The following is a 24,976-nucleotide window of genomic DNA, read 5'->3' on the forward strand; positions in this document are numbered from 1 at the left end:
AGCACCAGATTTTAAATACTTCTTCCGTTTCAGAACTATAGTCCTATTTGTATTAGACACACGATTTAAAGAATAATGATATTATATTGATAGTCGGTAAAAAATATGAGTAATTTTTTTTTTTTTCAGTTGTGAGTGTATTAGTGTAAAAAATAGCAGTATTTGTATAATAATAACGAAAAAATATGGTAAATTTTATGGTGATATGAGTACTTATGGAAATGAGATTATTGTTTTGGGACGAACAAAAATGGTAAACAAAGACGATTGTATTAGGATGGATGAAGTAGTAAATATAAACCATTGTGTATTAATTTTTCTATTCCCCCGTCCATTAAAATTAGCACATTTTAGAGATTTAAAAATATGAATATTTTATTGAAAAAATAAAAATATAATAGATAGTTTGAGGTATTTTTGAAAATTTAGTTAGAAATTAAAATAAATGAAGAGAAGAAATGTAATAAAGTTAATATGATTTGTAGTAAATAATTGTTGAATGGTGGGTAATAATTAAATGTTATTTGTTCACTTTACCAAAATTAGTAATGAGAAAGTGATAATAAATTTAGGCGCACCGAAGAAGTATTTTTTTTGTGGGGAATAGAAGAGCCTCTAGGTGTGAGCATTAGTCGGTTCAAATCGAAAAAATCGAATTTTTTTTCAGCTTCGGACCGTTTGGTTTGTATTTTTTGGTTAATTGGTTTCGTTCGATCCAAAATCGAATTTATAAATTTCAGTTTCGATTTGGTTATGGTTTTTAATTTTAAATTTTGGTTAACCGAGAAAACCGAACTTTTAATAATAATAATAAATTATATATTAATAAATCTTATACATATTATAATTTTGAGTATTTATATTTGATTGTATATTAAAAATATACTCCCTCCATCCACCTACAATATAAACATTTACTTTTGGCGTGAATTAAAAGTAATATAATGATATTTTTATTCTTATTTTTTTTAGTGTAAAAGTAAGAGTATTATTTAATAAAATATTTATTTTTTACGTCTCAAAATAAAAAAATATATATTTTCTAGTTGAACGGAAATAAGTATACTAATAAATAAAAATTTGATTTCTTTGATTTTAAATCGAACTAAATTGAACTAGTTTACCTAGATTAATTTGATTTTAAAAAATTTTGATTTGATTTCGATTTTAATTTTTATAAATGATCAAAATTGAATGTTGGCGGCCTCTTTGCTAAAAGAAAAGCCATCTAAATTGGAGGGCTGCAGAGGCTCGAAAACCGAATCGCTGGAATTTCTTTTTGGGTTCAGTTTGCGGCCCGGTTCGAAAACCGCATGTTCGGAACCGAATGGACAAGTTTAGTTTAACCAATTAAAATTTTGGCTGTCCCCTTTGGACCGGCTCGCGGACTGTGGCCGAATCCCCGTTACTTCTCTATATATTAAAACGCACGTACTCAGGGTAAGATTGGAATTTCACCTCAAAAGTTGCTTCTCGAAGCCGCGAACCAGAACCACCATCTCGTCGGTCACAAGAGGTCACAACCAAGACAGAGCTCGTCACCGTTCCTGCTCCCCCGGCGACACCAATTTCACCGGCGTGGCGCTTATTTCAGTCGAATTCTATTAATTTATCGATCATCGAAGAACGATATATTGCATATTGAAAGTTGATCATCATGCCTCCGAAGCAGCAATCGAAGGCGGATTTGGCTAAGAAGCAGAAGATAATCGAGGACAAGACATTTGGATTGAAGAACAAAAATAAGTCGAAGAATGTTCAGAAATATGTGCAGTCTCTCAAACAGTCTGTTCAGCCCAAACCTGACCCGAAGAAAGTTGACGCAAAGGTGCTACACTAATCTGTTACATTGATTTTTATTTTATTTTTTCATTTTTTTGTGAGGATTTGCGTTTACGTATTGATAATTCGTTGTTTTATATTTTATACTTTCGATTGATGATTTTAATTATTTTTGGGTGAGCAGAAAAAGATAGAGGAAGAGAAGGCTAAAGAGAGGGAGCTCAATGAGCTTTTCAAAGTTGCTGTTAAACAGCCTAAAGTTCCTGTTGGTAATTTCTTTTTTACTATTTATTTCATGTGGTTTCTGGGAAGAATTGTTAAAAGGATTCTATGCATGGTGAAACTGTTGATTATCAATATTACAGCTGAATTTCCAAAAGGACTAATATTATAGCGTTCTTCTTTCAGGTGTTGATCCCAAGTCGATTGTGTGTGAACATTTTAAGGTGGGGCAATGTGCAAAAGGGTTTAAATGCAAATTCTCTCACGACTTGAATGTACAGAGGAAAGGAGAGAAGATAGATATCTATACTGATAAGCGCGATCAAGGTTATTATCAACTTGCTATGAAGTGATTCGTTTCCCACACACACACACACACACACACACAGACGCGCACACACACACACACACACATATATATATATTGGCTAAGGTGTTATTTTTTTCTGATTGTTTTGTGCTTTCTGGTCTTTTGCATCGGATCAAAACGAAAACGAAAAAGAAACAATGGAGGACTGGGATCAAGAGATGCTGGAGAAGGTCGTTGAATCCAAAAGCAAGGAGTATAACAAGAATAAGCCTACTGATATAGTAAGTAGTCTTTGATTATGTGGCCGAATTATTAAACTATTTTGTAGAGTTATTTGTGTTGAGAGTCTTGACCCCTGCTTTGTTGAATTATTTGTTAAATGTTGAATCTTAGTGTTTCTCAAGTGAGATATCCTCAGATACACATGAGATGCATGAGGTGAAGGAATACTTGAACTGAGCTGATATTTGTTGAAGTGACATAAAATGCAAATTTGTCTGATTCTAGTTCAGTGAAGATAGATTGTATTCCCTTATTGGTAAAGTCATTTGCCATTAGCGAGTGCTTACGTTAGGTCAAATTTTGGTTCTTCTTTACTTTTAACTGTCACCAACGAATGCGGTTGGTTTAGATGTTCATGGAACCGATAATAAACGTGGGACCAACCTAAGGATTTGAAAGGAGGGATATCAAACCCACAGCTTTATTATGCTTTGGATCTTCTTAATTGCATTAGATTTGAATTCATTCTTAGTAATTTAAGTTCATTTTTCAAATCCAAAATGTCCTAGCCAACTTAAGTCGTAGGTTCACAGCTGCTCTTACGAATAGCTGTGCATCAATTTATTCCATTTATTCACTGGTCTAATATGCCGGATACCTTCTCAGAGGCTTTACAGTGGACGAGTTGTTTATATTCATAGGCTTAACTTTATTTCTATTGCATGGATATACACATATATTTTCGTGCATGAGTGGATGGGTGGGTTTGGTTGTGCGCAAACAAGTGGAAAATCCAAGCAAGGTGGAGGTAATATCAAATAAATGAAGTTCTCTCATTTGGTTAGTGAAACTTGAGTAAACATTACTGATGTTGGCGGAAGAAAGTTAACTTCAGTAGAGCATAAAACATACTGCGTTTGTGCTATTTTACCAGCCGTTTTCATTTGCTAATTTCCCTTCTGAAACGTTATTGGGTGGTTGGGGTTTTGCTGTGTTGCTATTATAAACATCACAGTTGAACAGGTATTTGATCATGTTATTTTGACAGGTTTGTAAATACTTTCTGGAAGCAGTGGAGAAAAAGCAGTATGGTTGGTTTTGGGTCTGCCCAAATGGTGGTAAAGATTGTCATTATAGACATGCACTTCCTCCTGGATATCTCTTAAAATCGCAGATGAAGGCTCTTTTAGAGGAGGAAAGTGAAAAAATACCGATAGAGGAAGAGATAGAAAACCAGGTATTACTTAAAACTGAAGCTATAGCTAGTGCTTCTGTTCTTCTGTATTGTCTTTGTCGCAGTTTCGTCTGTTACATTAGATTTCTGCGACCTCTTCAGACCCATATATATTTTTGAAGCTAGTAATTCTAACCTGTTTTCCAGCGTGCAAAAATAAGTACTGCAACTCCCATGACTCCGGAGCTATTTATGCAATGGAAGAAGAAAAAAGTTGAGGACAGAGAAGAACGGTTGGCGGCACAGAGTGCGGATAGAGCTAAGAATGACCGCATGAGGCAAGTCTTCTTAAGAAAATCCATGCATTGATATTTAATACACTTGCATACCTGTTGGAAAGAAGTATTTATTCAATTTTCATTTTCTCAGTGGTCGAGAGTTGTTCCTTTCGGACTCTAGCATATTTGTTGATGATGTTGGAGCCTATGATAAATACCTAAGAGAAGAGGAACCTTTTTCCAATGAGAAGGTATTGGTTCATTGTTTCCTTTATCCTTATAATCTTATTTGAACTTTGGAATTTAATGAATTTAGTGGATATATAACATATTTGGCTGGAATTATGATGAAAATAGATCTTGTCCTGATCTAAGAAATCTAAACAACTAAACATGTTTTGACGCAGTATACTTGCAGTAGACTCCGTTTGTATTTAGTCTGTGCTGGGCAGAATCTATGGGATGGGAGTATCTCACTTCATGTTAGTGTTGCTGCCAATTCACCATTCTTGTTTTCTATTCTGTGGCTTGAAAATTTTCAAGTGACGTAACCATTTATGGGCAAGCTTAGTTTGTGCTTGCTTTCTACATTCTAACCCATCTTGCATTGTTGTCTCAAAATTTTGTAGTTCACAACTTGATTACTTATTTCCTCTTCTTATAAAAAATTATAAGTTAGTTAAAACACAGTTTAAATTTGTTATTTGTTATATAATACGCTTTCCGCCCACAAAATTTTTGCTCATTTTGAATATTTTTGATAAATTGAGTGTGTATATATATGTTATAACATATTTGTATATAATTGTAATGTTGAAAGATATAAATGTGAAAGAATTTTTGTTCTATATGGAAAGTACATATCGTTTGTGGACAGACAAAAAGGAATATATGTATAATAAACATATATCCATATATATATATATATTGTACTATGTTATTCCATCCCTGAGAGCTATGCTGATGTTATTTTTCCATTCAGGTCAACAAAGATCTCCTTGTTGATAGGCCAGCTTCATCTGCATCCACTAGGCCAAGCTCTTCTGCATCTACTACACGTGGTGCAGAAAATGATGCCGATGACAATGTTGACGATCTGGATGACAACGACGATCTTGACATTGATGAGTTGAATGAATTGGAAGCTAGCCTGACCAGAACAACATTGACAATCAACGAGCCAGGCAACACAGCTTGAGCCAGCCTGGGTTAAACAATTACATTATTTTGCTTGCGCCTGAGGATACCGATCCAGTGAAGTCAAGTCAACTACAGCCATGACTCGGAAGTTGTTGACAAGGGACAAGTTAGTGTTTCTTCCCTATATCATCCACTACTTGTATGTATCTAGTCGAGTCGAGTCAAGGTGAGTGTGTTCTATATCATTGAGGATTTAGGTTTAGCTTCGAGCTGCAGTGCCAGTAGGAGCTTATATTATATTATACTCCATATAACTTGATACAAATTCTATTAGGTTAGGTCACATAACAGATGATTGATTATTTGGGAATCTCTGTTGTCTCATATTTATTATCTCCTGTGGGTAATAAATAAATGTTGTCAGTGGTATATATGATAAAGGGCGGCTATGTACTACAAACGACACACTGTATATGTTAATATAATACAAATATAACATATGAACAAAACATACATGCTATAGTCTCAACAGCACACAGTATTACTACAGACAACACACAATATTATTACAGACAACACACAGTATTACTACAGACAACACATGTATATTGTTAATATAATACAAATACAGGACATGAACTAACAATATAGTCTCATACAACACACACAACAGTTGATTTTAACACATGACATACTTGTATACAACACACTTGTTATTATTAAAAAACAGTACATACCTTTATTACAGATAGCATGGTTGCGTGTAATACTAATGTTTGTTGTTTGTATATATAACGTGTGCTGATGTGAAAAATCAACATGATACTGATTTTTTAAAATCAGCACCGTAACCATCCCCATGATAAAGACATGGTATATTTACTTCAAAGAATTCGAGGCTTAGATTGTATTACATATTGAGGCTTAGAAGATATGCTTATTTAACATGAAATATTATATTGAATCTATTCAATGCAACAATAATATGTTTTCAAGTGTGATCACATATCAATTCTTGGGGAGTTAGGGGTCATTTGTTGGGTACTGATAACACATATACTAAAAGAAAGACAACTATAATAATTGCACCAAAGAGAGTGAACTTAGGGCTGGTCCACAACATGAGATTAGACCTCTCTGTTCTTTTGATGGGATCAACTTCCTCTGACAATGGGAATTCCGAACGCCTCGGATTCCAGCTAACATACTTATTTGGTGAGAAATCTGAAAACAAACCCTTCTTCCCTTCCTTCTTGAACCGGGACCAAGCCTTATCCCAATCTGTCGAGGATTTTTCGTCTACAAATATAACAAGGCAAGTATTGTAGTCTAATAAGTGTCGCAACTGCAATTGTGTTAAGTTAAGCAGACTTGTCTGTGTTAATACAGACATAGTATTCAATTATTCACCCTTTGTTATATATATATTACTCTAGTGAATCTTTAAATTCAGGATAGTACCAACAACAATTATATAACAACTAGTAACACAATCATATGTATTAATATAATACAAATAAGAGTGTGTTTTTTTGCCTATTTATGAAGTGCTGATTGGAAAAATTAGCTCCATGTTGATCCCCCAATAAGTACAATAACATCTCCCATATAATCGACTTGAAATTTCAAAGTATGACAGCATTACTAAAATGCCCATAGATAAAACTGAAGTTAGTGGCATTTCTATACACAGGTCATTCCAATGCTAGCATAATCAAGATATCAAGATTTAAGATTTCTAAGGTTTTGATTCCTAATCTAAAAAACAATCTCAACACTTGCACTTAGAGAATTTAAGTGTGTCTTTGGAATTTTTTTTCCTCAAATTTTACTATTTAGTTTTCCCAAAAAAATACATTTATCATCTCATCATCAAATATAATTTAAATCCAAAATCTAAAACAAATCAAAACACAAGTATCCATTCATTATTAGAGGGTCAAATCTTGGCATAGCGCTAATTTCTTGGGTTATACATATACATTTTCAGTATGTAAATGCAACTAACTCATCCAGTGAGCTCCTCATACCGACAAGGTTGGGTTGGGTTGTCCAAATTGACAAAACAACCATATGAACTGAACTGCTTGCCTAACCAATCCCCTAACTGTGATTAATAATTAATTAATACTCACGACAGGCAATTTTAAGAACTCACTCTCAGCCAGCCACTGAATGATGATATGATATATGATATTCTCACGAAAATCTCAGTTACCATTCCAATGCTATTCTCTTCTTCATTCAGAAACTAGTGGTAAAACCTAGATTTGATTAATAGCGAAGAAGATCAACAAAACCACAAATACTTAACCAGACCAAGCATTAATGATTTCTCATTCGAACCTCAAAATGACAATTCACGAATTATTTTCGCCTACAATCGAATTTGATAGGCATTATTTCGATCTGGAAATATATAATTATAATAATAATTACTCACACATACCTTCACTGTTATTACTGCTTTCAGTGCCATTCTGGTTGGGCGGCGGCCTTTTGGCACAGCACGGATTCAGAAATTTCGGATTTACCGTAGTCCATAAAGTACGAGGAGTATAAAGCCTTCCGATTATTCGAAGTCGAATATCCATAGGTATAATATCAATAATAACAATAACAATAATAATAATAATATATATCTCCTTCTTCGAATTTGAAATATCAGCCGCAAATTCATCCGCTTATTTGCTTTGAAACCTGGAACTGGAGCTGACACTCGCATTTTACGGAATAGCGATTTTATTAATCACTGCCCTTTTATATTTTGTATTTTTGTTACATAAGATAAATCTATATACTCTCTTTATCATTAAAATAACGAAAATTTAATTTAAAAGTTCAGTCTCTACTCTCTTATCCACACTGCACTCTCCACTTTTACAAAAATACTGGCATTAGCTTCATCCTCTAATGTGAATTTCAAAATTGCCCTTGTTCATCCCTAAAATTTATTTTATCAGTTATAATATATCTCTCTATGTTAGGTTTTTTTCGCGATGTAGTATTTCTGTCTAACTTGCAGGTTCATTCGCGTATGATTGATGGAGAATCTGTGATGCCGAAGACACGGGTAAGGGGAAGTTTCCATTCCGAATCCAATTTCTAATCTTCAAGTTTATTTCACGCAAAAAGACGTTGGTAAGGGAAAATTTTAATTCTAAATATTCTCTTAATGTAATTTTTTTTGTTGAATACGGTGGTATTGTTAGGACTCGCAACCAGGTAAATATTTAACTATTGTTTTGATAATTGTTTTCCTATTCGAGATTATGATTGCAGTAGTTGCTAAATGAGTTTCATTATGACCTTTCGTAGATACAATATGTACAGGAGAAAAGCTTTGTCAGGGGAGAGGGGGTTGTTTCGATTTTCTACTGGTATGCGTAGGTATTTTTCGAGATATTTTTTTATGGTGTAGTATACTTATATTTACTTATCATGTACCCTTGTTGTCTGATATTCTAAGTTGTATTTGTTTGAAAATGTGCTGGTTTTATTGATATATATACTATGACTACTCATATATGAACCTTTGTATTTATTTTATGTACTTGTATATTGGATAACGTTAAAACCGTGTTTCTATGCAACGATGTCTACCAAAAATGATAAAATTTCAGAATAATTTTGCTGGAAGTTAAGATTTGTTCTTCAGGTTGATTGTTTAAAATTGAAAAAAATACATTTTTTTGGATAGATATTCAGGACTTCTAAAATCCATCTCTGTCTTATTTCTCAAAGTCCATCATAGATACTTTCCTCAGTACTTAGTGGTCAACTTTCGCACTTGGGTATGTGTAGAATATATTTTTCATTTATTATAACATGTACAACAACATAATTATCATTCGTATAGGTACTATGAAAATATCCAATGCACAACAAGAAATTATGGATGTTCATTTTCAACAAAATCGGTTATGTCCACCTACAGAAGAATTTTGAGCAGCATATAACATCTGTTGCAGAGGCTATGCCACTTCTCTCAAATTTCATTACACAATCGCAGCTCTAGTATCAGGCGAATTTTCTATTCTAATGGACTCATTGTAGGATAATAGTAACAATATAGTCGAGTCGTGGAATAATTGGATGCGTTCAACAAGGTCATTGTTTTTTTCTTTTTTTTCTAGATTCTTGATTTCATCTGGCAACAAGTGATGTCTTTGATGAACAAGCATCGTTATGGTTGTCTAGGACACAATCGACGAAGTTGTAATGAGACTTTATTGTAGGTATTGCTGGTGTGTTTCTCGTAACTGTAATTTTCTTTTTCTATTTGGAAGATTGTACATTGAATTTAGGTCTGTGTACAAGACCACTATAGAATTATTTGGAAATTAGTCTAAACTATACGTTACTGGATGTACACAACTATTATATTGGGGTACGTATTAGTCTATATTAATTCTTTCAAAGTAAAATTAACAGTATATGAATTCATACCGAAATTACGTTGCAAGTTATTGTAAACAAGGGTTCTTAAGGATCCATATTTTGTTATTGATTGTTAATGGATCAAACAACTACGAGTTGATTACATCACACATTTCTTGTTGGAAGTTAACGTGCATCAACGGATACTTCTTAAACAACTTATGAGATCATTTACCCATGTATTCAAGGGTGGATAAGAATATCACTTAGAATATATATGACATAGCATATCATGTAGTGAGCCGTGGTAATAGATATTTTAGAGTTAGTGCATAACTGATGACATATGATGTTCTATGTATTGTGGTTGTTTTACAAGCATTTTTTAAAGTATGAGGAATTTCCAAGCAAAAGAAAAGTGTTATAAGGTATATTGAGTAAATGTTACACATGAGTCATATTCGATCTTTCTACAATTTAAGGAACATATTAATCATTGATGCGTTACTCATGCGTATATGTAAACGATAGTTATTGATTACATGGCCTATATAATATTGCATTTGTTTACCTAAATTTATATTAACAAAAATTACATTGATTAATATAGGTATTTAAACTTTTATACGAAGTTCTTACAATTGTTTTAAGAGTATGAAGTTATGTGCCTGAGGTATATTGAGTGTAACCCAATGTATACTTATTTAATAAACAAGCTTTATCGTTGCTTATAGAAATATTTATATTGCTATATGGGTATCAATTTGATAAATATCGGTATTTAAGCGATTATCGAAAATGTTTCATTGATTATGACTAGATGAGACGGTTATAGGTTGAATAGATCATTGTTATTTCATCGAATATTGGTGTTTGTTTATTAATCAATACTACTGAAACAATTATTGAGATCATTTGTTTATGTATTCAAGGGTGGATGAGAATGTTACGTAAGATAGATTTGACACAATATATCATATTGTGGATCATGACAAAATAGACACATGAACAACCAATAATATGATAAAAGATATTAACAAACACCATCAGTACTTAAAAGGTCACTTCATACGAGAATTCACATCGTATAATAACATTCTCAGACACATACATGTCGAGTGTAATCTAAGAACTATAAATAATTTTTCAGCAGAAAAATTTATTTCCATTTCATAGCCAATTCTAAATGACTGAGACTCGATTTCAAACATATGCATAATCACCCACAACCGATGCCAATGTAGTTTCTTTTTCGGACACTCTAGAAAATACCCAAATAGCATAAGTTGTAGAGCTTTCAGATAATGGGTTCTATTAGAGTTTTTATTTATGTATTAAAATAAGTTAACAGAAATTTAAACTAAAAAATAAGACAAAACTCTAATAGAACCCTGAAGTCGTTGATGTTATATTTATTTCAAACCATTCCCTCGCACGCTGTCCCTAAATGTCGACAGCTTATGTTTTGGGTATTTTCTGGGAGGCTCGGCAGAGATTCCTAAATATAACATCAACGACTTCAGATAATGGGTTATATTAGAGTTTTTATTTATGTATTAAAATCAGTTACAAAAATTTCAACTAAAAAATAAGACAAAACTCTACGTGAACCCATTATCTGAAGTCATTGATGTTATATTTATTTCAAACCATTCCCCTCGCTCGCTGCCCCTAAACGTCAACAGCTTATGTTTTGGGTATTTTCTGGGAGGCTCCGCGGAGATTCCTAAATATAACATCAATGACTTCAGATAATGGGTTCTATTAGAGTTTTGTCTTATTTTTTAGTTTAAATTTTTGTAACTGATTTTAATACATAAACAAAAATTTCAAGCACATGACTCTGACATTTTCTTAGTATAACGGGATAATTTTGAAGTACATAATTAGATAATGTATGTTTATATAAAAATAACGGAAGTACACACAATATTCGTCATATTATATGGTAATATGAGTATTAGAGAGTCAAGTGTAATTAAAAATAAAAAGTAAGAGTGTAGTGCTAGTACAGAACGAGGAGGGACTGAATTTAAATATTTTTAAGCTCAGGGAAATTTAAACCCAAGTGCCCCTTAAAATAATAGGCTCATTTAGTTTAGCCAGTTAACGAGGTGTGTAATTTTTTTTTTGTTTTTGTTTTTTATTTTTCATAATAAGAAAAAATTTAAAATAGATTTTTTTTTAAAGGTAAAACGTTGTACTCTCCCGTCTCAATTCAATAGGGTCTTTTGGATTTTGTAATAGAAAATAATATTATTTTATTAATTAATGAAAATATATAAGAGTTTTTGACATTTTTTACCTTTGATTATATGTATAAAGTAATTATATGTGTAATAATATGTTTGTAATTTAAGTAAAAATTAAATGAATAGATTAAGTAGTTGAGAACCAATACTGGCTTGGAATTCTGTGGAGGAGAGTTCATGAACTTTGCAAGAAAGAAGAAATTTTTCGGGATCGCATAGTCAAGATGACACCTCAAAACTATGGCGTGGCTAGACAGAAGAATCAAACAGTCCTCGAAAGAGCAAGAAGCATGATCTTCAATGCAGGGCTAATTAAAGATTTTTAGGCAGAAGAGACGAACATGGTTGCTTATATTGCCAACCGCTCTCCAAATATTGCTCTTAACTTCAAAACTTCTGAAGAAGTTTGGTTAGGTATCTCCGTTGATTATTCTAATTTGAAAATTTTTTGGTGTTCATCATATATGCATGTAAATGATGAAAATTAAAGTCTCGGGCAAAGAAATACATTTTTCTTGGTTGTGCTTCTGGAGTGAAAGAACATTAGTTAATGTTCCAATATCTGCTACTATTGAAAGTATAAAAGAAGAGACATTTTATAGCCACTGGAAGACTACATATACATATTCAACCTCCACAACAATATGAAGATTTTGTTGCATATGCATTGTCTATTACAGAAAAAATAGGTGGAGACAGTGAGTCTTCCACATATTCAAACGTAATTCAATGTGATGATTATGTTCAATGGATAACAACGATGAATGAAGAAATTGAATACCTCAATAAGAACAATATTTGGGTTTTTTTTTTTATGAAGCCGCCTTCAAATAAAAGAACTATTGGAAACAAATGGTCTTTAAGAAAAAAAAAGGAATTTTAGGAACTAAGGAAGTAAATTATGACGTACGATTGGTTCCAAAGCGCTATAGTCACTTAAAAGATGTTGATTTCAATGATGTTTGCTCACATGTTGTTGAACATACCTCTATTCATGTTCTACTTGTTTGATTGCCGTGGAGGATTTGGAGTTAGATAAAATGAATATTAAGATATCTTTTCTACATGAAAAATTTTAAGAAGATATTTATATAATAAAATCTCAAGGATTCGAAGTCCAAAGAAAGAAATACCATGTTTATTTTTTTGAAGAAATACTTATATATATTGAAGTAGTTTGCAAGATAATTGTATAAGAGTTTTAACTCTTTTATGTTACGTAATGGATAGTTGAGAAATACTTATGATATTGTGTTTACTTCTGAAAGCTAGTTGATGGTACTCGAATCAATTTATTATTGTATATTGATGATATACTTATTGCTGCAAAGAATATGTCATAGTTTCACTCTCTAAAGTTATATCTTAGTAGTGAATTTGAAATGAAGAATTTGGGAGCAGTAAAAAAAAAAAAAAATTGGCATGGATATCCAACGTGATTTTGTACGGAGAAGACTGATCTTAACTTAAAAAATTTATGTTAAGAAGGTTTTGAAGCATTTTGGCATGAATAATGTCAAACCAGTAAATGTCTCTTTTGCTAATCACTTTCGATGATCAACGACTCAATCACCACAGTCAATTAAAGAGAAAGAATAAATGATAAAAATTTCTTTTCGAATGCAGTTCAAAATCTTATGTATGCAATGTTATGCACTCATCCAAATATTTCGCAAACAATAGCGTTTTTAGTAGATATATCTTGTTCCGAAAAAGCACATTGGCAGACTATGAAGTGGATATGTAAACGCTAATTATGTTGGTGATCTTAACAGAAGAAGATCTATCTCTGGCTATGTATACTGCCATGGCGATTGTGAAGTTAGCTAAAAAGCATATTTACAACAAGTTGTGGCATTGTCTACTACATAAAGAGAATATTGTTATAGAAAAACTCAGGAAATCAAGAAGAGACAAACAAGGACACAATAACATAAAGAATTTGGTAACCCAATTCGATCAGGATGATCTACATCTAGGGCACTTCCAAACCAAAAATTTTACTATAAAGTACGCAGACACATGTTAATGTGAGAATACACGGATATTTATAGCCTAAGCCTATGCCAATAATATTTAAATCGTATCTCTAATTCTAGTTATAATATCTAAAGCATATCCCTAGATTTTAGGATATAATCAGGCTTCATATCCCAACAATCTTCCACTTGAAGACTTATTGTATTTTTCACTTCAATATTTTACTTCATCGACAACGACGGCGTCAAGCCTCCTTCTTCACTTATCGAGGTGAATTGAGATTGAACACAACTTCAATTCATCTAATGTAACCACCTTATACTTTCTTCCAGGATTGCTCATAAATCGGCTCACTACTCCCACTGCACGTGTTTTTCACCTCTTAAAAGTATCATATTTACGCTTAAGGAAATAACCCATACTTCCCTTGTAGTATCGTCAATGAACGAGGTGTAGTACTGTAAGCCCCCAAGAGTCGATACAGAAGCTGGTCCCCACAAGTTCATTTAGACCAATTTCAACTTTTCCTTTTCCAAGTCTCTCCCACCCTTTGAGAACGCCACCTTTTGCTACTTCCCAAAGAACCAGTCCTTGCATACTCCAATATCGACGGACTTGAGACCTGGCAATCTTCTATTTGAAATGAGCTTCCTCATCCCCTTCTCGTTCATATGTCCAAGACGAGAATGCCATAAATCTGTGTCATCATTTATGGCCACGGAACCGATTCCGTCTTGCATGTCTTTCGTCATGTAGAGAGTTTCATCTCTTCTCCCTTGAGCCACCACAATGGATCTCTTGGTTGCCTTCCACGACTTAGTTTAAAAAACTGTTGAGTACCTGCCTCATCCAATTGTCCCACGAAAATTAGATTCCATTTCAAACCCGGGACAAGTCTCATGTAATTCAGTCTCTAGTCCCCTCCACCATTTGGAGTTCTGATTTTAACCATCCCCTAACCTACAATATTTAGTGTCTTATCATCTCAAGATAGACAACACCAAAATTACCTGCGGTATATGATTCCATGATTCCCAAATCACTGCATGAGTGAAATGACGTTTTTGAGTCCAAGATCCATGAATCCATTGGATTGCTGACCTCAGAATCAGCACATTGGATATCTCTTCCGTTGCGTTTTCCGAAACCCTTATCATAGTCTATCCACATTGCACCGCCTATCACAAAGGAACCCGCTGTCTGACCTACCACAACCATCGGGACCAACCCAACACCGCTAAGAGACTTTCAACACAAGGAATCTCCGCAGGTCACGAGGGATTCCCATAACCACAACTAATACCCGATGTTGTAGAGAGTTCCATCTCTTCTCCCTTGGGCCACCATAGTGGATTCCTTAGTTACCTTCCACGACCTAGTTTGAAAAAATATCGAGTGACCTGCATCCTCCAATTTTCCCACGGAAATCAAATTCCATTTCAGATTCGGGATATGTCTCACGGCATTCAGTCTCCACTCCCCTCCATTCGAAGTTCTGATTCGAACCATCCCCTTACCTACAATTTGTTGTGTCTCATCGTTTGCAAGATAGACAACATCAAAATTACCTGCGGTATAGGATTCCATGATTCTCGAATCACTGCATGAGTGGAATGACACTAACGAGTCCAAGATCCATAACTCTATTGAACTGCTGACGCTCAAAATCAGCGCATCGGATATCTCTTCTGTGCGTTTGCCAAACCTTGATCATTTTCCGGCGTCTCGCACTGTCGTTTCAAATGCCTCTTGTAGTTCCAACATACCACATGACTTGCATCTTTCTTATTTTTGTTCTTTGGCTTTGACTTTGACCATTCTTGATCTTGATCCTTTCTTTTCGCTTGAGATCTACCTCTATTTTCGGCACTAAGGGCATATCCAGATCCAAAATTAGTCGATACATTCTATGAAAGGGTTAGTCAAACCGTACTAATTGTCTTTCTTTCGATCTTCTTGTATTTGGCTTCATCCAAATCTTCAGGTTTCTCCTTCAACGCGGCCTCTAGATCTTTACCATACAGGTAATCTTCTATCTATATATTTTAGAAACTAAAATTCATTCCATCGAATACCTTGACAGTACAACGATCACCCATCCTGACTCCCACAAATGAACCTAAGGCTTTGATACCACTTGTTATAGAAAAACTCAAGAAATCAAGAAAAGACGAACAAAGTACAAGGACACAAAAATTTGGTAACCCAGTTCGATTAGGATTATCTACATTTGGCGGTGCTGTTAAGCAAGAAATTTTACTATAAAGTACGCAGACACATATTAAAGTGAGAATACGTCGCTCTTTATAGCCTAAGCCTATGCCAGTAATATATAAATCATATCTCTAAATCTAGGGTATAATATCCAAATCATATCCCTAGATTTTAGGATATAATGGGCTTCATATCTCAACAAATATATGGTTGTGGCGGAATCAATTAAAGAAGCTTTATGGTTTAAAAGTCTTTTAGACGAGCTTAGTTTATAATAAAGTAATATTTTTATTCATTGTGACAGTCAAAGTGCAATAACTTAACTAAAGATTAGAGACATCATGAGGAAACGAAACACATTGATGTGAAGTATCACTTCATCCAAGATATCATTTCCGATGAAAATATTTGTGTTCAAAATTTGATACAAATGAGAATCTTACTAATATATTTACAAAGTCTCTTGCAATCTTTAAGTTCAAGCAATGCTTGAGTTAGATTGGAATTTAGTGTTGGTGATTTGGCTCGATGAGGCTTTTTTTGAAAATGTGGAGTAAGTTCACTATTTTGTTAATATACATGCTAAGATAGAGATTTTCTATGTGGCTTTGTCCCACATTGACTTCTCAAATTCATTTCCTTTTGTCCCACGTTGGTTGTCAAACCAACTTAGCCAAAAGTATCTCTCTATAAATAGGTGGCCTTGGGTTTGGGCAATCGGCCTCTCAAAAGTTAACGTAGGCGTAAAAGTTTTCCTTAGGCCAGATAGAGATTGACCATCAAGTGTAAAGGAAGAAGGAATCTTAACTACAAGACCTACCTGTCTAGCAAGGACGCATCGGCCTACAGGAAGTGTTACATGCCAGCAAACATCCCCGAGAATTTTTGTTTTGGATTCGTTACTTGTAAAATGTGTTTTCTTTTTTCTTTTTTTTTTTTTCGATTGTATTTACATCAAATTTTATTATAACTATATATATAATTCATTGATACATGTTATCTCATAAATGGACTCTTTAATCTAAAAATATTTGTGCAACAAGTCATTAAATAAGAAAATAAAGATAAGTCTTCTTTATACTTGAGTGATTTTCCAATTTATGGCATGTTAGTATAAATATAGATGCATAAGCTTGAATTTAATAAAGGAGATAGGTTATTAAGGTGATAAAAATGTGAAGTTTTGGTTGCAATAACGTCAATAAAACAAACTTCTTAATGTACCTATGTTTGGAATTTAAGATTCATGCAGACAAGATGAGAAAAAAGGTATTTCATTAGTTTATAAATTTTTTAGCAATGATTGCAATCAATATTGTTATCTCTATTTGTTGGGAATTAAGTAAAGACAAGATCATTTAAACTTTTATGAAAAAAGTCAGAAGAATGATTCTAAGAATGTTATACTCTAAATTTTAAGTATCTCAAATAGTATTATTATATGAAAAAGTGATCGAATGATTTTAATAAAATATAAATTAATATTGTTGTATAACTTTTATTAAGATCTTTCAAATTAAATATAATTCAATTTTTTAAATAAATAAATATTAATAAAGATAAGTATTTGAATATTTTATTAATATTATTATATATTACTTTTAAGATAATATAATTATATAATCTACAACAAAAAAGAGAAAAAAAATATAGAGAAGAAGAAGAAAAATAATAAAAGATTTAGGTGGATTCTTTCAAAATTCTAACTTTAATATCATAGTTTTCTTTGTAAGTGAAAGTTTAATTATAACTTAAAATAAGCATTTTTTCTTTTTTTATGTTAACTTCATAAATATAAAAATATTTGTTAGAAAAATATAATAGAATATTCAATTATTCAATCGATGTACTTCTTTAGTTAATAGCCCTAGAGCATCATTTATGAAATCTTTTATTAATACAAGTTTACTTGATTTTTATAATGTATTAATCTTATACAAAAGGAATTTGTTTGATATCGGAGGAATTGTGGAGGAATTAAGGTCAGATGAATCAAATTCTAGATCATTAGAAGGTTGACAGAAATATTAAAACATTGGAAGGTTGATAGAAATACTAAATCATTAGAAGTTAGGCAAATTTATGAAAGCCAAGCCCAAGGAAGCAAAAAGAAAGCCCAAGGCTATGGAGAAAATGTCCAAAAAAAGCCAAAAAAGCTTTAGAAGAAAGCTCAAGAATGACCTAGAAGAGGATAAAAACATGGACGAATTTATAAAATATGGGTGAATTTATGAAAAAAAGGGACGAATTTATGAAGGACCATCAATAAACAAAGTCTTAATTGGCTTTAATGCGGGGGATTTATGATAAAAATTGATGAATCCATGATGATAAAACTTAATGACGTGTTAAAGAAGTTTTATAATGAGGCATTAAAAAGGTAAGTTACATGGAAGGCTTGATGGAGAAAGAGTAGTGATACAAGTTACTTAAAATTTACATGCAATTAAAGAATTAGATGCACGTTGATGGGTGAGATTACTCGGCCATTACTCGGGAGATAAATGCAGTACACAATCAAATAGGAGGGTAGCATAAAGCAACTGAAGGGTACATGAATAACGCTTACTCAAGGATATGATAATTGAATATTAACGAAGAAGTAAGTTAACCTCTTAAAAGCATTGAAGAAGGCTTGTATAGAAGATATAGAATCGGAGATTTGAGGAAGAAGATGGAAACAAGCCAACACATTCCAAAAACTATCATTTGTTTGTATTTTCTTTTCTCTTTTTCATTTCTTATGTTTTTGTTGCAATGTATTTCCTTTGTTTCTTTATTCTAAGAAATCAATCTTAGTTTCCTCTAATTTATATTGAATTCCGCCAACTTTTTCTTGTTTGTCCTACTTGATTTTACTTTTTTTTTTTTTTTATTCATATATCATTTTACATGAGACTAGCCCAAAGACTTTCTTGAATCTATTGGAAAATCCATATTTTTAAGCTTTCAAAGAAGCTTAAAAAACACTGGTTGTTAGGAAGTAGAATTTCATATACAACAAATTGGCACGCGTAGTGGGACACCGCATGTCTTACTTCGATTTTATCAAATTCGAAGCCAAGTTTTTCTTTCTATGGCAAATTAGCTACAATATGGAGATGGCACTTTGTCATTGCGTCGTCGTGGCGTCCTTTGTCATTGCGTCGTCGTGGCGTCCTGGGACTTTTTGGGGAGCGTCGGGACTCTTCGCCTCGCCATACTAAAGGAAATGGCTTAGGTTGGCCTTAGCGATGTTGTGGATGGTGCCGCCATGGCGATGCCATGGCACTGGGTAGTCGTAAATCTCCGTCTGAGCCCAGGCCCTCAAACTGCATCGACATCAACCTTTAGAATCCGATCAAACCTAACTTGTCATCCTCTCTCTCCCCCATTTTCATCTACTCTCTCCCTTTGTCAAACCACGTATAACTATTTCATCTTGTGTATTTAATAAGAGATTAAAAGTCAATAGTTAATATTTTTTATTGTATTATCTGCTTAATGCTATTTTTATACTATTATAATATTCGTATTTAGTGCATTATATTATTATTTATTATTTATTTTATAGTTATTTATTTTTAATTTTTAAATCAACTTTTAATGTATGCTTGTTAATTATTTTTTATTTTCTTGATATGTTACTATAAAATTAATTATATACATTAATTTCATGTAATATAACATATATAAGTTTTATACATGTGCGATGTGTTCGCCATTTGTTGCCATGGCGGTATGACGTCCACATGCGCCGGCAAAAGAGCGCCGTGACAACCTTGGGAGATGGTGTGTCGACGGGATTGCTAATGAATATTTCTCCGTTTGCGGACGCCGGATTTCTTCTACAAATTTGGCACCTCAAAGCCTCTCAATCCGCTTGACGAGCAAGTTGACCATATAATCTTCCCAAAGAAACAAGTATTCTTCCAGAATGAGGAGCCGGATCATCCACTAGTGTTTCCCCTCAAATTGTCCAATCAACTTTGGATGCAAGTTGGCCGTACAATCCGACTGAAAAATTAGTCATATCCGGAGAAAATACTTCCGCATTATTTCCTCTAGACCATGGGAAACTTGGATGCTATTAGTCCAATCGTCCACCGTTCTGCCATCCTACTATTGGGCCCATTGGGGATCTTTCGTCCGTATACATCTAGTTATTCATTCCGCAGGAGGCAAGTAACCATAGACAGGGTGACAACCATCGGAATACCACCGGTGGCACTTTCCAGAGGGCTACGACCACAGTTGCTCGTAAGAGGGAGATTGAATCAGAAAACATCATTTATATTCCCATAAAGCACAATTATATTGTTAGTATAATATTCTCTGTCATCAGAAATAGTGTTCTATCACACAATTGAAAAACTAGAGCAATGACTATTTAGTTAAATTATAAAGCAATGTAATTAAAAAAACAAAAATATGAATTAAATTTTCAGAAAACACAATATTGTTTTTATAATTTTTTGTTGTTGTTTCTTAGAATGAATGACAGCTTTGTTTAAAGCTAAATTAATTGAATTGATTAATCAAATTACAACTTATTAGAACTTCTAATCAAATGTTGTGCAATATGAATGTAGTTTTTTGAAAGTAGACATAATTTATTTTTTTTAATTTGTCAACTAACAAGTCTTTCAATGTAGTATTTTAATGGCAAACTTAATTTTCTTCTTCTTTTTTTTTTTTTAAAAAAAATTAAAAAAAATAAAAATTGTCAAGTAACAAGTCTTTGTCTATTTAAAAACACTGATATTAAACATTATAAGTATTGAGAGTGGTAATACAAAATTCTTCAATATTTTATTAAATTAATGATCTTGTGCTATTTGACATAAGTGTTTTTTCTTTTTTCAAAAGCTTTTATTGACCTATTAAGGTGTATTATAAATTTATAAAAAATAACCATTTTTATTATGGACCAAAAAATATGCAAATATAAAAATGTAACAGTGCATGTTCAATTAGAATTGCATATGCAATAAAAATTAGTACACACCTGATATTACTTAAAGTGTTTTCTTTTAATAAAAGTTTTTATTTAATTTCTTACTATTTAAATTTTATGTTTTTCTGAATAAAATATAGTAATTTTATTAAAGAATATTATACTCTCAATGCGTGTTATAATTATATTAGTTTTTTTTTTTTTTTTACTGTCTGCTTAAATTATTCAAGAATATAATACTCCAAATCTGTGCTATAATTATATTAATTTTTTTCTTTGGCTGGTTAAATTTATGAATAATTTATTTATGATAAATAATTTTATTACATATACTATAACAAATAATAATTCATTTAATATTAATTTTTCTACTTATTAGATTATATTTTTATCAAATTTTATATTATATTCTAATTTTATTTTTGTACTTACCTTATTTTTATATTAAAATATTATTATTTTTTAATTTTTATATTTAAACAAAATCACATAATTAATTCAGAGATATGAAGTATTAAATACTCTATTATTTAATTGAAAACTTGAAATTTTCATACTTAATTCGGATAAAAACACACCGTTAGTGCATAGTACTTATTTAGAAAAATAAATAAATAAATTTGGGAAGTAATTTATTTATTTTTAAAAATAGCTCTTTTTTTCGTCAAACCGCCATAAATGGAATAAATAAAAATACAACAATGCACGTCGGTTCAAGAGAACACGTAGTTGTGCCCCAGCGCAGCATCTCAAGAGCAATAGCACGTGACGGGGACACGTGCCCAAACATACCCTTTTTATGAAAAATATGGCTTCATTTTGGAGGCACCTCCCGATAGCGCAGAGAGGCGTAAACTTTGAAAAAACGAAGAAGAACGGAGGGAGAAAAAATTGCGATTCTCCCGATTTCGGAGCTTGTTTCGCACTTGCGCGAAGGAATTTGAACTTCCTTTGAAGTCTCAGTCATCTCAATCGCCTCAGGTGATTCCATCTCTTTCAAATTCAGTTGTTTAATCTTAGTTTTCTATTGAATTTTGTATCCATTTCTGTGCTTTGTAAATTGAGTGAGTTTTTGTTTCCATGGCTGTATGAACTAGGAGCGTTTTGATGTGTTTGTATTCGATTGTTTTTTGCTACGTTAAATATATATATATATATATGTATCTGCTGTTTACAGGGTTTATTGATGTCTAAACAAATGGGGGTTGGTGACTTGAATTTCGGGATTTTCATGGCGGATTTGGGGGACTCAAAGGGTGGACTGAGAGTTGGAATGGTTGAAGGTTCAGAATCCAAGTCCGTTGCGGAGAATCCTATTGATAAGGTGGATGTGGGAAATGGTGGTAGGGTTCCGGAGGATTCAAAGGTTTTGGATGTGACATCAACTAATGGAAGTGGGATGAATGCTTTTGAATCTGGCAGCATAGAACACAATGATTTGTACGGTGGTAGTAGAAGTGGAGTGGCAGATATGAAATTGAGGAGGAATAATGGATGGGAGTCATGGGGTGTTATGGATATGGTAGGAAGGGTTCTAGGTGGAAACTTAAATATGGATAATGAGGCTGATGTAATGAATATTCCAGAAAAAGAGCCGGCGGCTGCGAATCTAGAGTTGGATGTGAATAGGTGGCAAGGTATGATTGGAGAGTCGATGCCTAACTACGAATTTGGCATTAATGAAACTCTTATTGGGAAAGATTCTAGTAAGCTGGATTTTGAATCTAGAGATGAGGCAAACGGTTTAAATGGAAACCGAAAGTTGACCTCCTTCGAAATGGTGCCAGATGGCGGAATGGAAACTGAGAAAGTAGATTCTAAGGATGACGTAACGGCGCCCTTAGAACATATAGAATGTATAACTGAAAGGGAAGGGGAGTATCACGTGTCAGATTTAGTGTGGGGCAAGGTTCGTAGCCATCCTTGGTGGCCAGGCCAGATATTGAATACTTCAGCAGCTACAGATAAAGCGAAAAAACATTTCAAGAGAAATACCTACTTGATAGCATATTTTGGGGACCAGACATTTGCATGGAATGATGCATCAAAAATCAAGCCTTTTCAGATGCAGTTCTCGCAAATGGAGAAACTGAGCAATGTGGATGGGTTTTGTCACGCTGTGGAATCTGCGCTGAAAGAGGTTTCTCGAAGAACTGAACTTAGTCTGTCATGTCCATGCTTGCCCCAGGAGGTGTATGATATGATAAAGTTCCAAGTGTTAGAAAATGCTGGTATTCGAGAAGAATCTAGAAGAAGAGCTGGTGGGGACAATATGTTGAGCGCAACGTCATTTCTACCTGGAGAGCTCATGCAGTTCCTGGGATCATTGGCACAATCCCCTGTTTGTGGACCTGATAGATTACAATTGACAGTTGCAAAAGCTCAACTGCTGAGCTTCAATAGATGGAAGGGTTTCTATGATCTTCCTATTTATGAAGAGTGTGGTAGATTTTTGGAGGATGGTTCTGAAGTTATTATGAAGAAAGACGTAAAAGAATCACTTCAAGGGCCTGATTTGGAGAGCAGCAATAATAGTCTTTCCAAAAAGAGAAAGATTGCTCAAGATTTCTTCTCTCGGAAGCGCAAAGGCATTTCTAGTGATGAAGAGAGACAAAGGAGAAAAGGAAAACGACCATCTGCCTTGATGTCCTCAAGAAGCTCAAGCAAACTTCATGAAAGGAAGCCCACAAGTCGAAAAATCATTCCGTCTGTGATTCTCTCAGAGTTAACCATTGCTGCTAAAAATCCCAAGGAGGCTTCTAAGTCTGGGCTTTCATTACCGGGCTTTCTTAGTGAATTTCGGAATACAAATTGTCTAGAAAAATCTAGCCCAGGATGCACCACACAAGATGCTGTAGAACACAAGGGGGAAATACCATCCAATCTGGGAGCTGCAGATAACTTTGGAGTAGATGGTTCAGAGGATTCGTACTGGCCTGACAGAATCATTCAGAGCTACCCTGAACATCAGGAGATTCCGTTAACTGACAATCTGAGGGCTGCTGAATTAGAAGCCAATACTGACCCAGTTTTGAATTTGGTGGATAATATCAAGGAAAGGGACATTGGTTCTACTGGTTTGGATGGAGAAGGCTCTTCCCTCCCAATGAAAGAAGCATCTGAGGAATATTTTCCAACGGGTTTGATCCTTAACTTTACTTCTTTGGAGTCTATTCCACCAATAGAAAATCTGAATGAGATATTTCGTCGATATGGGCCTCTGCAAGAAGAAGATACTGAGGTATTGACGAAAAGCAAGCGTGCAAAATTGACATTCAAGAGGAGGGAGGATGCTGAAACTGCTTTTAGCAGTACTGGAAAATATAGCATTTTTGGGCCTTCGCTTGTAAGTTACCGCCTCAATTATACCCCATCATCTCGAAAGTCTCGTGCAAAGGCAAAGCAACTGAGGAAAAAAGGAAAATCCTTGAAAGTTGATGCTTGAATTGAAGAGGACTAGATGTACAATCTACCCTTTATCTTCTCGTAAAATCTAGCTTTTATTTCTAACATTGTTGGAAGGCATGCATACAGACTACAGAGATTAGATGGCTAGCAGCTGACTTATTGTTTAATTTAAGTGTGGTTTACCGAGTAGTCTCAATAAGTTTTATCTAAATATAAACTGCATATGGATTTACAGTTGTGGTGGATGTAACTATAGACATCTTGTCTGATAGTTGTTTTGAAGCTAGACACACAACGTGTTTGCTACTGCTTGATATGTTTTGTCATTTCATTTTAAATGTGTTGATTATTGACTTTAGTAGACATTCTATGTTTGCGAGACTTGGATGCTTGTTTTGATGCTGCAAAAGAAGCTAAGCATGAGAAGAAAATGGTAGGTCATGCTGTGCATTCTTCAAATGTTTCTGTTTTAAGTTTTATGTGTATGTTGGATTGTTTAATTGTTACAGGTTCTGCTTTTCTTGGCTGGTGTTTGCTCCGTTATTGAGAAATCCTATTCCTAGCTAAGGTATGGTTCACTTATTGCTGCATTGCTTCCTTTCATGATTTGAGGCAGCTTGATAACTGTATCAATGGCTGTTGAATATTATTTACCGTTCATGTGTTTCCCTTGCATAT

General features: G+C 33.5%; 3 protein-coding genes across 5 annotated transcripts; 2 read left to right on the forward strand and 1 right to left on the reverse strand.

Moving 5' to 3' along the window:
- The first annotated feature begins 1,452 nt into the window (after positions 1-1,452).
- Positions 1,453-7,719, forward strand: LOC127248799 (zinc finger CCCH domain-containing protein 11-like). Of its 3 annotated transcripts, XR_007838147.1 has the most exons (10): positions 1,453-1,828; positions 1,967-2,051; positions 2,191-2,331; positions 2,507-2,595; positions 3,585-3,773; positions 3,918-4,048; positions 4,140-4,239; positions 4,396-4,470; positions 4,971-5,294; positions 7,602-7,719. XR_007838147.1 is itself a non-coding variant. In XM_051271332.1 (9 exons), the coding sequence occupies exons 1-9, from the start codon at positions 1,658-1,660 to the stop codon at positions 5,184-5,186; spliced, it is 1,197 nt and encodes a 398-aa protein (XP_051127289.1). In that variant the 5' UTR covers positions 1,453-1,657; the 3' UTR covers positions 5,187-5,559. The 3 variants fall into 3 exon arrangements, 2 of the variants coding, with proteins under 2 accessions (XP_051127289.1, XP_051127290.1); XM_051271332.1 differs by lacking the exon at positions 7,602-7,719 and having other exon boundaries at positions 4,971-5,559; XM_051271333.1 differs by lacking the exons at positions 4,396-4,470; positions 7,602-7,719 and having other exon boundaries at positions 4,971-5,559.
- On the reverse strand, positions 5,989-7,846 carry LOC127248800 (uncharacterized). The gene is made up of 2 exons (XM_051271334.1): positions 7,578-7,846; positions 5,989-6,427 (listed from the first exon to the last, which is right to left on the reverse strand). Exons 1-2 carry the CDS (start codon positions 7,720-7,722, stop codon positions 6,159-6,161), a joined length of 414 nt encoding a protein of 137 aa, XP_051127291.1. The 5' UTR covers positions 7,723-7,846; the 3' UTR covers positions 5,989-6,158.
- A 13,785-nt stretch (positions 7,847-21,631) lies between these two features.
- On the forward strand, positions 21,632-24,653 carry LOC127248836 (PWWP domain-containing protein 5-like). The gene is made up of 2 exons (XM_051271377.1): positions 21,632-21,871; positions 22,068-24,653. The coding sequence occupies exon 2, from the start codon at positions 22,077-22,079 to the stop codon at positions 24,333-24,335; it is 2,259 nt and encodes a 752-aa protein (XP_051127334.1). The 5' UTR covers positions 21,632-21,871; positions 22,068-22,076; the 3' UTR covers positions 24,336-24,653.
- Positions 24,654-24,976: the final 323 nt, after the last annotated feature.

This window comes from Andrographis paniculata, unplaced genomic scaffold, assembly GCF_009805555.1.
Source record: "Andrographis paniculata isolate CXL003 unplaced genomic scaffold, ASM980555v1 Contig34END, whole genome shotgun sequence".
In the NCBI taxonomy this organism is placed as follows: domain Eukaryota; kingdom Viridiplantae; phylum Streptophyta; class Magnoliopsida; order Lamiales; family Acanthaceae; genus Andrographis; species Andrographis paniculata.